Source organism: Rattus rattus, chromosome 3 (assembly GCF_011064425.1).
Source record: "Rattus rattus isolate New Zealand chromosome 3, Rrattus_CSIRO_v1, whole genome shotgun sequence".
Lineage (NCBI taxonomy): Eukaryota > Metazoa > Chordata > Mammalia > Rodentia > Muridae > Rattus > Rattus rattus.
Genome location: NC_046156.1, coordinates 147,299,008 through 147,312,572, shown reverse-complemented (window position 1 = coordinate 147,312,572; position 13,565 = coordinate 147,299,008). Strand labels below are relative to the sequence as shown.

Here is a 13,565-nt window from a genome sequence, read left to right as displayed (position 1 = left end):
TTGGTAAAATTAATGTACCTTGCATTTAAAAAGCTGCCACATGAGCAAAGCTGCCGAAAATAAGGTTGGTCTTCCTGAAGGCAAAGCTTGGGTCTAGGTCTCTCCACACCCTGCCAGTCTCGGCACCCCACATTTATTCAATTTGCTGTTCTCTCATGCATATTCCTGTATTATAGTTACAAGTTCATGACTGTCTACCATACCCTTATAGATGCCTAGACAAGAAAATGTAGAAAACTTTGCCATGCCTATTGCTACAACTAAGAATTTTTGCCATTATATGAAAAAGACATAAAACTTGCAAGTATGAAGCTCTTCAAATTCTTCCAAGTAAATGATCAGATTATGTTAGGAGACCTTGTGACCTCTGTCTGCTCCCAGTCATCATCTAGGCCAGACTGAACTAAGCATGTTCACAGTGTTTACTACCTACTACCTGTGTCACTACAGTTGGGAACCCAAGCTTTATCGGTCACAAACGGGGGAGTGAGAAGAACATTAAAACTGGTTTAGATGTAAGTTCTGATTTTTACGCACACTAACCACACACTTAAAAAAGAAAGTAACGCTATTAAGGCAAATCATTAGGTAGGTAAGTTCACAGTTTGGAGCTTATGTGCTTCTTGCTGGAGAAGTGAAGCATACCTTGATGTAGAGATAGAAATACAGTGGCAAGCTGTGTAAATAATTGTTTAATTTAATTTTGTTTCATTGTTTTCAGGTGCCATGAGCAGAGACTTTATCAGAATACTGAAAATATCTGGAAAAGACTTCAAGTCCACCAAGGAGGCCAATCCCTGATGCACAATCAATATAGATCAATGCTCCCTATGTACATGAGTGTATCCATGTGCATTTGATATATTTGCATGTGCACATATGCTATTGAGTAAGTATGGAGGGCAGAGAACAACTTAGGTGTTGGTCGTTTCTTTCTACCTTGTTTGAGCCAGCTACGATTTATTGTGTTACAAAATATACACCAGTATAGCTGTCCACAAGAGCTACAAGGGGATTTTCTGCCTCTACCTCCCATCTTGTGAGAGTGAGGATCACAGATTTATGCTATTGTGCCTGGCTTTACAAAGATGCAGGAGATTTTCAGTCAAGCCATCATGTTTGTGTCAAAAGCCCTGTACTCCTGGATCCATCTTCCCAGCCTTTGGTACCATTTCAACTGAAATACAGCCTGTGCAAACATTATGTGCCCAGCCTCTTTATGTTCAAGTCTAGACCTCATCATGGAGAAAAGCCCTTTGATGCAAACTTAGGAAACGCATTTGAGCAAGACTAAAGACTATCTCATCTAATGAAAATATAAGATGGTGTAAATAAGGAGGAGGCAACAAAGGATGAGCAGAGAATGAAAGACTCTGGTTTATCTACATTAATGGATCTCAGAAACAGAAAACAGGTTATGATACACAGAATATACTGTTTATTTTCAAATATTTTCTGAAACTAAGGAGTCAATGGGGACTGAATCCATGAGTAAATTAAATTATTAAATGTATCATTCTGTTAATAATACAATGAATGAATGACAACAATAACCTGAACAATTCTCACTGAAACCATCAAATGGCAGGGGCATGTCCTAAGAGAGAAGTCTCTGTGAAGATGTCCATTCCTGGCAATAGCATCATCTCTTTATATGTAGAACCAAATTATGAGTGAATTGATTGAAAAAAGGCATATTTGGTAAAGTGGTTACCTTGCTTCTAAAGAATAAGAACTATCAAGGTAAATTTGATATTTCTTAGTCAACTGACCACATTTTGGGACTACTTCTTAGTACAAAATGAGTTGAAATGGATTTCAATTTATGTTCTTAATAAAAAGTGAAAGTTGAAATTGAAACAATCAGAGAGTATTTTAAAAATCTATCTTGGCTATGCTCTGAAAATGAATAAGATGTAGAAAAGAGTTTAAAACCATGACATAGTCCTGAGATTTTTCTAAGACCCGAGCCCTGGGCTTCGTGAGAGCCACACAGGTGCGAGTGCACTTGTAACCCACGTGTATTTCTGCACGTTAAATATAATATAAAACTGGATTTCAGAGACAGGATAGAAAGGACAGGGCATGTTTGAAGTGATTTCGTAATGATGATATACTGATACATTGGGTTAGTTGGGTCAGAGAGTACATAGAAATTAGCTCTATCTGTTTCCCTTGATTTATTTATCATGTGTGGAACATGTCAGCTCTGTTAAGATCTCTGTACTGTTGGACTCTAGAACTCATATCCTGATGGTGTGCTCACTTCAGCTCCTTGTCTACTCTTCTCTTCTTTTCTTTCTCATCCTAGAATTGCACCAGTTTCAATTGTTGGAACTGGAGCATGTAAGAAATATCAAGAAATTCTAAATAAAAGGATCACAAATTTGATAGACAGGGTTCTAAATTGAAATAAAACAGAATAGATATTCGTGCCAGGCTTCATTAATCCAATTTAAATAATTGTATAGCAAAAAAAAAGCATAGTTATTTTGTCAACCTGAGTAAAAGATGATGTATTTCCTACATAAACTACTTTCATTTATTTTATGCCATCTGTATGTTTAGATTCAGAACTTTAAATTTTGAGTATTATAAATATGCTACAAAAATTTCTTTATAAACCTCAGACTATGTATTAAAGTATAAAATGTGTATGAAATAAAGAACAAAATGATAAATATTGTAACTCTGAACGTTTTATTTTCATCATAATTCTACTGTTGCCTTTGCTTCTCTATTTATTCTCAAGTTAGTTACTCAAAATATTTTAATGTTGATCGCCCTCTTCTTCAGCCCCTTAATGTTCCTTTTGCTCATCACTGTACGGTTCCTGTGTTACAGACTGATTACCTCATAAAGGAAAAGGAGCCAGGGCAAAACAAGCAGCAAAACTTGGGGTTGGGAAAGCCTGGTAACTGGAGTTTGATGCCTGGAAATGGTGGACAAGAAAACTGACTCTATGAAATTGTCCTGTGACCTCTATAGGCACTCTATATAATGCCCACACATACCTACCTATCCGCAAGAAACACAGTAAGCTTCCGTAGCAGAAAAGCATTACACTCCAAATATGTCGTGTTCTTAATGATCTGAAGAACTATGTGTGTCTCTGTTTAATTATCAGCTTCATGAACCTTCTCATTACTGCCCAAGTCACTTCTGAACTCAGAAAGTGGACTAGACTTTGTTCTGTTACATTTTGCAACTTTTAAAAACAGACTCCCCCTAATTACACTGCCTTACTATAAAAACAAAATAAGACACCCCCCATCAAATCAAACTAAAACAAAAACCTTCCTGAGTAAATACTACATGAGAAATGCTGTGACCACATAGAAAAATTATACTCGACTCACAAAAACAGGTCCATTATTAGTCCTAGTGACAGTAATGTTCATTCTTAACTCTCTTCTTCAAGTAGAAAGTTGATGTGAGACAACTAATTATGGAAGCATGCAAACTGTGTTAGAAACATATCATTAATTCACACCCAAATCTAAGTGTCTTTTCTATTCTGGCTCCTAGGGGAAACCACTGTAGCACCTACTTGTGCTTTAGAATTAACACATTTTTGGGTTCAGATATTATGAAGCAACTTTGTAGTTCTGAGATATTTTGCAAGTTACCCATTTGTTCCCCAGTCCTCTCCTAGATCTGGATTAGGATAAAACATTCAGGAACAAGATATCTAAGTATCTTCTCTCAGTGTGGTCCAGACTGTCAGTCAATACATCGACAAGAAGGAGAAGGAGCAACAAAAGGACAGATACTACCCATTTCTTTTGGAACCAAGACTTGAGACTAAGACTAACACGTGGACCACATTATTAAATATGTTACCAAATGTGCTGTGCATTTTCATCTAAATTGTTGTTGTTGTTGTTGTTGTTTTATATTGAGTTATTTCATTGCAGTACACGTATTAGTGTTTCTGGTTCCAATAAATGACCTCTTTATAAGTGACTGACTACATTTCCACATCCTGTGATACATTTATTTCTGGATTACTGGAACACTATACAGACATAAGTAAAATGAACACACATATTTCATGGCTCTGTTCTCTTTATAATGTAAAGGAAAAATAAAACCCCAGAAGTCACAAATGGAAAAAAGCGTAAGTGTTACAGATTATAAACTTGAATAATTTCCGTTGGTGCTTTTTTATACACTTCTAGCTTTCCTTTACATTTTTTTTGTCCTGTCATGGTATTTTTTAAAAATAGCTTTTACACTGAGGTTCGCAGTAATTCAATATATCATCTATTGTCTCCTCCTTAGCTGCATGTAAGCCTTACCACTCTCTAAAGAGCGCTCATTTTTATCTATATTTCATTACAAACCTAGATGCACAAAATTCTCTGAAGCTGCAGTTATTTCATTGTGATCCTCCAATTCTCAAATCTTAGCCTTCCTGCTCTATTCACCTCAGAGGTGTCCTTGTCTCCTTGTCTAACCCAGTTTTATTATTGTCATTCCAACAGGACTTTGGACACCTGAATTATATTGTCTTTGTTTCACACAGTTCCACTTTGCAGATCTCACATGCTTACCTGACACCTTTAGTTACTGGCATTTTTGTTGACTGCATGTGACACAAATGTGTATTTGGCTAAGTTCTCAGAGAACTTCGGGTTAATCTTGACTTAACACTGTGTTTTCAAATATCTGAGAAGACAGATTAACTAACACTGGGATAGAAACACAGCAACTAGAAACATGAGGTTATCATGGACCCCAAATAAGAATGAAGACTTTCTCTGGCAACACTAAGCCAGCACGCTAATTTCCTCAAGAAATGCTTCTGAGAGCTATGCAGTGAAACACAATGTGGGCTTTATGTGGCTAGTCAGCGTGTGTAACTCATCAAGGAACTCTGTCTCTCACAAAGTAGGATGGGTTCATTCAAAAGGTAAGCCATTTAACGGCTTAGTAACTGTTAGAATTTTGCCTTTTAATATAATCTTATTAATAACACTGTGAATTTATATATTTTGCTTTATTTACTGTTTTATAATTCATTATATTCGTGCTTAATATGGAAATAAACCCCAATTTGTCAATTAGAACATCCTTCAATACCTCATGTTTCCACTGAAGTAACTAATTTACTTTTGAGTATTTCTCTTGCTTTCCACCATGAAACATCCGAGATTTGGTATCAAGAGATTTCTCTCCCAGACCTGGGTTCCTTAGCTGGGGATAGTTTCCCACAAGCCATGATATATTAGGAGATTTACATCTCCTAATATCAAACACACGGCCTTGAATTTTTTCACTATCCATTGATAATTGAAGTGTTGAATGTGTCTTTAAATGCTTCATAGTGCATTGTAATACTTAGAGATTATTCTTTTCTTTGTTTATTTCTTTCTTAGAATAGCAGTACTTGTTTTTGTTTTTTTTATTTTGTTTTGTTTTTCTACATGTAAAAATTACTTTTATATTTCCACAAAATATCTCATGTCCCTGGGAAGATCATTTTACATATATAAAACATACATACATACATACACACCAATAAAATTTTAGGAATATACCTTTTTAAGGTGTTACCACAGCATATCCAATATGATCATTATCTCATTGACTTGTCTAATTCTATTCTCTCTCATTTATTTACATTTTAAAATTAAGTGATTTAAACCACAGATGCAAGAAAATCTACTTCTTCAGTCCTTGCATTTCTTTGTGCCTATAATTTACTTCTATTGAGTACTCCCAACCACATGTGTATGCATGCATGCACACACACACACATGCACACACACACACACGTCTGCATCCACACACAGTACACACATACTCTTTTCAACAGCACTTATTTTTCTACACTGTACCATTCCCTTGTGCATCATAGTAGAAAACTGCAGGTATTAATCAAATATATGGCCCAGTCTGTCTTATCTCCTCCTAAATGTTTTAATAGGAGTTTTATAATATGTCCTTCTGGCCTTGAATCTTCTAACTTTCAGTCGCAGAATGGTTATTTCTTCCTTAATTATTGCTGGAACTTAAAATCAGTATTATGTACAAATCTACAAGCAGTTTCTGATCCTCAAGTGTACAAGGGCTTTACAAACCATTTCAGCTATTGTTTTCGTTTCTTTTCTTTCTTTTTTTTTTTTCCGGGCTGAGAACCGAACCCAGGGTCTTGCGTTTACTAGGCAAGCACTCTATCACTGAGCTAAATCCCCAACCCCTCAGCTATTGTTTTCTAACACCAATTTCCAAGATACCCAACCCAGACTCTAACATCAGGTGGAAGATTTTAACCCTTGCTTCACCTTGGCTTTTAAACTACCGACTGTGCACATGTACGCTGTATTGAAAAAGCACCCAGGTTCATTTCTTCTTCATTCACTCTGCCCTTATTCTGCTTAAGGTTTCTCATTCCTGAGAATACCCACTTTTCTAAGCCCCAAGGAAACTCTTTTATAATAGAAGTTTTTCACACATCTGAAATAGCAATTAAACACAGCATCTTAAAATAACTTTTTGCAGTTGTATGTGTTTTACAATATTAACAAACAGATAAAAATGAGCTAAAATTGTCACATTCAAATAGGTGTAACAGTGAAAATCAAAGATAAAGATGAGGTGAGATGTTGGCAGACAGAGGCAACACCAGTATTTATAGCCTTGCCTTGGGACGGCAGGAATAGCTTGTTTGGTTACCTATCCAAAAGACTCATTTTTCCATTTCATACATCAGAGTTTGGAGGAAAGTGATTCACACTGCTGGAGACTTGAACTCAGCAGCTGTGATTACATGCCCAAGTTCTCCACATTCGCACATGCCTAGTAAACAAATACTCAACGTTTCTCACAGGGCTCTACAAAGCAACTGCAGACAAAGAACAGTCTATTTCATCACAGTATCAGATGGCGAGCTACCATAGATTACCAACCTCTCTGTATTTGCCTGTGCTTAAAGAGTCTTGCATAAATGTGTGCTAGCACAGTCATTCAGTGAGATTCTTTAGTAATTCTCCATGTGATTCTACTTAGTGTTATTTCCAGCTTAAGTTCTCCCTAATGACAGATACAAAGTAATAAAAACTTACCAAACTACAGTCTCTGTAATGTATCAAGAGGAAACACATAGAGCTTATTTTATACTAGGAAAAGCAATGGAACTCAAAATCTAGTCTACACACAATGCTCATGTGTGCAAGAGGTAAGCCAGGAGATGTCGTTCAGAGTTCCCAAGTATTCCTTCATCCTTTACCAGCCCTGTAAATGTTAGCTTTCTTCAACATGTGCAACAGGGATATATGTACTTCCTACTCAGTAGGGGAACAAGTAGATGGGTAGTCGTGTTGCACAATGTCATGCTGGAAAATAGAAGTTTGTCCTCCTCACAGTGCCTGAAGGTGCTATAGGAGCTGCTGAAGACAATTGTCATGAATTGTCAATTCTGAACACTAAACACAGCAAAAGGAAACAACCAGCCCAAAGGAAACCAGCAGTATTATACTGCCAAGTCTGTTATGGAGATAGTCACATTCTGACTGCAGTTACTGTCAATACAACAAACATTTCCTGCCTACTGGAATCACAGGCCCCAATGGGAAAGCCTCTTCTGTTGTTTGTTAAATGGACATGATATGCTTGTCAAATTCCCTTATGGATAAATATATTTTTACTCATGATAGCAATGCTTTCATATTTAGTCAGAGAAGATCTTTGGTAGTGGTGGTGGCGGCAGTGGTTTTTGTTTGTTTGTTTGCTCCAGTGGTCAGTAGTGACTGCAGAGCCTCACAATTGGTCAAAGTACAAAGAATAAATGACTGTTGGATGTCAGTCCATAAGTGACACATTCCTAACATCTCCATAAGCCCTTCCCAGTGTACGGAACACCACAGAAGGGCAGTTTGAAGTAAGAGCCGAGGGAAGGGAGACCTGAAATAACACTGACTTCCGGCTATGACAAGACTGTAGACGCTGACTCAGCAGTGATCATATACCTAAGCTCCGCATGTGACTGGGACTATCTGCATGCTGTCTTCGAAGGGCTCCTCCTGTGTATATGCATAGATAATGGTCACTGGGATGGATAGAAACTTCCTTTATTGATAAGTCAGTGGTAAGGTGTCTACATTTCTGTAAAAAAACTATCACTGTGTTCCTGTCAAAAAACTGATGAGCTTCACTGGGACATACACACACAGACACACACATACACACACATACATGCACACATGCACACAAACACACAGATCGACACACACAGAGACAAACACACAGACACAGACACACACAAACACACACACAGACACACACACACAAAGACATACACACAGACGCACAGAAACAGACAGCAGAGGGAGGAGATTAATAAAAGGAGAGGACAGGAGAATTGGGATGAATATCATTGAAATATATTGTGTACATGCATGAAAATGTCATAATGCATATTACTAATATGTCTCTTTTTAATATAAGCTAATAACATGTTTTAAATGAAATGTTAGTTCTGTTCGATTTTGTTTGTCTTTAACATCAAATAAGAAACTAATAGCCTTTCTCTATCCCTATTTCTGGACTACCCAGGAATATGTTGCATATATATCAAATATAGGTTAATATCTTATCTACCCTCTTACACTATATATAAATACAATTAATTTCCAGTGTGAAAATGAGGAAAAAAACCAACTAGTTTACTCCAAACAAAAATAATATTAATTGGTGAGTTTAATTATATTTTACCACAAATATATTGTGCGTATAAACTCTATTTTTTCATTATTGCCCATTTCAGGAAATGAGAAACCAGGACAGTGTTCCCATGCCCTTCATAATTTCCCTCGCACTTAGATTTAAACATGGTAAGAGAAGTCTGGCAGTGTTGACTGCAAGTGAGGAGTCTCCAAGGACATGCCAGAGGACATATATCCTAGACAATGTTCTGGCACGTTTGTCTCTGTTCTAGCAATAGAGAACAAAAAAGGAAATTAACCTGAATAAGTATCAGAAAAACATGAAGATAATCCAGTGTAAATAAAGATTTTTAAGTTTCTGAATTAACTAGGAAGCACAACATCAATTTTCTTAAATACAAATTTAGTGCTTAGCATAAGTCTGAGAAAACAAAAACAAAAAAAAATCATAGGTACCTCATATCTAACAAAAGTTGACCATAACCAAATCAAGTCTATGTCTTATGCAAATAAAATTTTGTAATAAGTGGAAGTCCGTGGCTGAGGTGTTCAGACCTACCCAGGTGCTGAGTCTGTACTAAGTACAGAAGCAGTACTGCATCACCAACAGAATCACAAGGTTCTGCTCTGTGATTATTTCTTTGTGATTGTGATACAATAAAACGAATTATTTCACTGTCTCTACTGGGAAAGATTATATAATTGATGTCAAGCACTAAAAATATATTAAGTAAAAAACATGATAAATTATGAAAGTCTAAAAACATTTTGTATAGTTAACTTGAAAAAATGATTAAAAAATAATAAGATGTTAATAACAATTTTGGCAATCGGTGAAGGCATTTTGTAAACTCAACTTTCTCTTACTTTATGGAACCCTATAATCAATAGGAAGAAAACTAATCAGTGTTCCCCCAGTATGTCATAAGCTAGTTTATGTTTCTTTATGGTCATGCAGTAAGAGTCATGACCAACCATGCTGTTAAATAACTCATTTTGAGATACAGTTAATCCTTCTTCTACAATAAACTCTAGAATTCCTTATTATTGTGTAAAGAATCCTAAATATCCATTTCACTTGCATTTTCCCTCCAAAACAGAGCTTTAGAGGACTTCAAGTCTCGTTTGATCTGATGCACTACCTAATGACTTACAATATCAGTTACCAAAGCATGGCCACACCTCACTCAGTGGAAACCTCTCAAATACAAGCACATTACATACCTTTTACTCTCTTATCTGAAGCATAATGTTTTACTTGAGAAATTCACATTCAAAGGCTAGAGAAATGGCCCAGACGTTGAAAGCATTATCTGTTCTTCCACAGGACCAAGGTTCAATTCTCAGCACCTACATGATCATTTATAAAAGTATTTAACTCTAGTTCTAAGGGACCTGGCACCTGCTGCTGGCCTCTGTGGGCACCAGACATTCGCACAATGAACAGACACACATGCATGTAATGTGTCTGTAAAATACAACAAAGTACTTTTTAAAAACAGAAGTATGTTTTATTGGTCTGAGAAAATACACATTTATGATAGTTCAAATTATTCTTGTATTTATTTTACATTATTTTCAATTAAAATATGAAAATTCATATTTACATATTCTCTTCAAATAACTAGTCTTTCATAAAAATTAAGACATCACTTTACTTCTGTAGTTAAATACATTACTGAATATATCTACAGTGATTAAAACTTTTTTGACTTACATATAACACCAATATAATGTAGGTAAATTGGCACAATCTCAGAGGAGGAAAAAAAACAAATTACCAACCTGATTCTAAACATAAGAAGAAATTTTATTGAAAATTATGTTAACAGCAAAAAGTTATTTTAAATATATTTGGACAAAACACACATACAGGACTGAACACCAAATAAGATTTTGTTTTTCTGCAATGTTTGCAGTCAAAAGAAACTATAAATAAATTAATCCATTGTTTTTAGGAATGCTAAGAATATATATTGTAGAGAAACATTCTGGGAAATTTAACAAGTAGTTTTAGGTTTGTGAAAATTTCATCACAAAGTTTTAAAATAGTAGAGGTTCAGTAAACAGTTATTCCCTGTCCTTTTAACTGGTAAATGCATTCTCTGTTTTTTTTTTTAAATAGTACCAGATAACCAGTGAGAAAAATGAAATGGATGACTAAGTTGATGAGAAGTCTTTTGGAAGCTGGGTCAATGAATAAAGCATGTATTTTCCCATCAGAAACCAGTAGGCGGTGCCAACTCTAGTACATTACCCTTCACAGCTTTAAACCCCAAAACTGCACAAGAGGAGATCAGTGACAGAGCTGCACTGTTGCTGGCTGGCTTAGGGGAGGTAGGGGTTAGAATGATTTGGAAGTCACAGATAAAAATGTAAAATAAATATTTTATACAATGAAAAGTAAACATTAAATAAATGAAGCACAAGAACACAAAAGGCACGGTCTCTATGTAGAAGGTTCCCACTGGAAACTTCCCTCTCTGCAGATGACATCTCTGATTTCAGTCTCGTGTGGGAAACACTCGCTGTAAATTAGCTGGCAAACCTCAGAGGAGAGAATATAGTGAGGCTGGGACAAAACCAGCCGGCTAATGGGTAGCCAGGGTTACGTACTCACACAGGTTATGTCTTTCTCCCTCACTCTGACTCTTTTTGTTTTGTTTTGATTTTTCAGAGAATAAAAGTTTTGTCAGTACATGACCTATGAAAAGTAACCACACACATCATTTTAAATGAGCTTTTCTACATATGTAAAACAAAATGATTGAAATTTAAAAAAATCATAGTATACTGTAAATGTACATTGTATACAGTATTGTATAGCATATGGTAATACTCATACTTTGGTAAGTATTTTGTTTGCTGTCTGATCCACATGAAAGTGTGTGTTTAAGCTATGATCTCACAGTACAAAATAGGAAATTTCATATTTTTGTTTAGAGTTATAATACAAGCTTCAATTTTACAACTATGCACTTCAAGCAATTGACTGGTGTTTACAGGGAGTAAAATGATCGTTTTCTCACTCAAAAATACAATGAGACTTCTTAATGAGAAGTTGCCTGGCCTTAGACGGAGGAATGAATGAACCACCTCATATGTATGCAACTTGCAAGGATCTTAGAGTTATACAAGTGTGGTACAGGTAAAATGCATAACTTCCTCGCTATTGCATTAAAATACTTCCCTTGGACTCTTTATCATTTCACTGCAAAGCATAAAACACAAGCATCAAACTTTTCATCTCACAAGCTGCACATATAGAAATTCAATAAAATATTCTGCTAGAAAATATATAGAATAAGTTATTAATCATTTTGCTATAGGTCCTTGTTTTCTGAAGTTTAGGTTTTAAGTTTTTTAGATAACCTGGAATAAAACTTAATAAGGCAAAACAATACCATTTCAGTTTATTTTATCATAAGCCAACCAGAGTACGTGAGTAAATTTAACAGTGAACTCATTTAAGGTTGGAAAAGAAAACCAAGGGTTCAGAATCAACGTACCCAGTTACTCCTAGTTCCTCTTCAGAATTTAAGATTCATCCTATGCCTTTCCTATACTTATTTGGGAACTAAATTTCCCCCCAGATTCTGTTAATGTGAAAAGTAGAGAAAAGATTTTCTTTTTTTAATTGCCAGCCAGCACATCTCTGAAAAGTATTGCTGGGTTTATGGATACATGCAACAGGGTACTCAAACATTATAGTCAACATTCAACACTCAGTACTTCAGCATGACCAACAGTGGCCACCTTCAGTGGCCCTTTGCCCAACACAGTTGTTGACCTGGGGGAGGGGGTACCTACACAACCAGTATCTGGTGATTAAGAAGAAGGACACACTATTTTTAAAGAAAGGATAATTTTGTACCTTGTAGGCGTCGTCTCATTAAACCCAAGTATGCACCGGTACAAGTGACCATTCCCTCTCAGAAGACACCAGCAAGGGCTTAAAACCAACGCGACGCCGCCGGGAAAGCATGAGGGAAACCACAAGGAAGATGTGAAACCGCCAGAGCTAGCGGAGGCGGTTGGGAAGAACCCACTGCACTGCTCCCGCGGGGCGCAGAGGCAAGAGAGCGGCGCTCAGGGACCGCTGCCATCCTAGCCACCTCGAGCTCTGGCCGCCTGACCAGCCGCCAGCCCCGGGGCGGCCGCGGTCCCCGCCCCTTCACCTCTCCACCTCCCGCGCCCAAAGGGCGGGATCACCCCAAGGCCAGCGCCCCGCGGGGCCCTCGGATTCCTGTGCTGCGGGTGGTTCAGGCTAACTTGCCCGACCGCCCGCCGAGCTTCGGTTCCCCAGCAGTCACCCTAGCCTAGGCGCCACCGGAGGAGGGGGGTGTGTGCATCTTCATAACCAACGCGGCCCCGAGAGCACTTTGGTTCTGGCTCCCGGCGCAGCTTTCCCCATTGCGGGCTCGGACACAGCCAGGAACCGGCGCGCACACGCGCACACACCCTCGCACACGCACACACGCGCGCACACAGACTTCTTGGCCAGCGTTGCCATCACACACCCGGGGAACGCCACCGAGGGGGCCAAGTACCTGCTCTCTGCGAGCTGTTGTGCTGTTCACTTCATCCTCCGTTGACAAGGAAACCAAACCGCACTTCATTTTTTTTCCAGAAAAACCTTCCACTGCCATCATTTGAAAATTGATTTACGGGGAGGGGAGAAGGAGGAAGAAGGGATAATATAGATATAGATATCAGGATATCTATCATAAAATTATCTCGGGTTTTTTAAATAAAAAAGTCAAATGTGCAAAAGTCATAGTTAATGTAAAGGAGGAAAAAAGCAATTGCTTAAAAATAATCCCTTTAACTAGCTGCAAGAAAAGTTTCATGTTATCAACTGATATCAAAAACAGGAGGGGAAAAACGAAATATTTC

At 37.3% G+C, this 13,565-nt stretch overlaps 1 protein-coding gene across 1 annotated transcript in view; it reads right to left on the bottom strand.

The window, feature by feature from the left end:
• Ralyl (RALY RNA binding protein like) overlaps window positions 1-13,186 on the bottom strand; it is a 680,590-nt gene extending 667,404 nt beyond the window's left edge. The window contains exon 1 of the mRNA XM_032898664.1: window positions 12,544-13,186. Coding sequence (XP_032754555.1) covers window positions 12,544-12,595 — 52 coding nt within the window. The 5' untranslated portion in view covers window positions 12,596-13,186. The remainder of the gene's footprint in view (window positions 1-12,543) is intronic.
• Window positions 13,187-13,565: the final 379 nt, after the last annotated feature.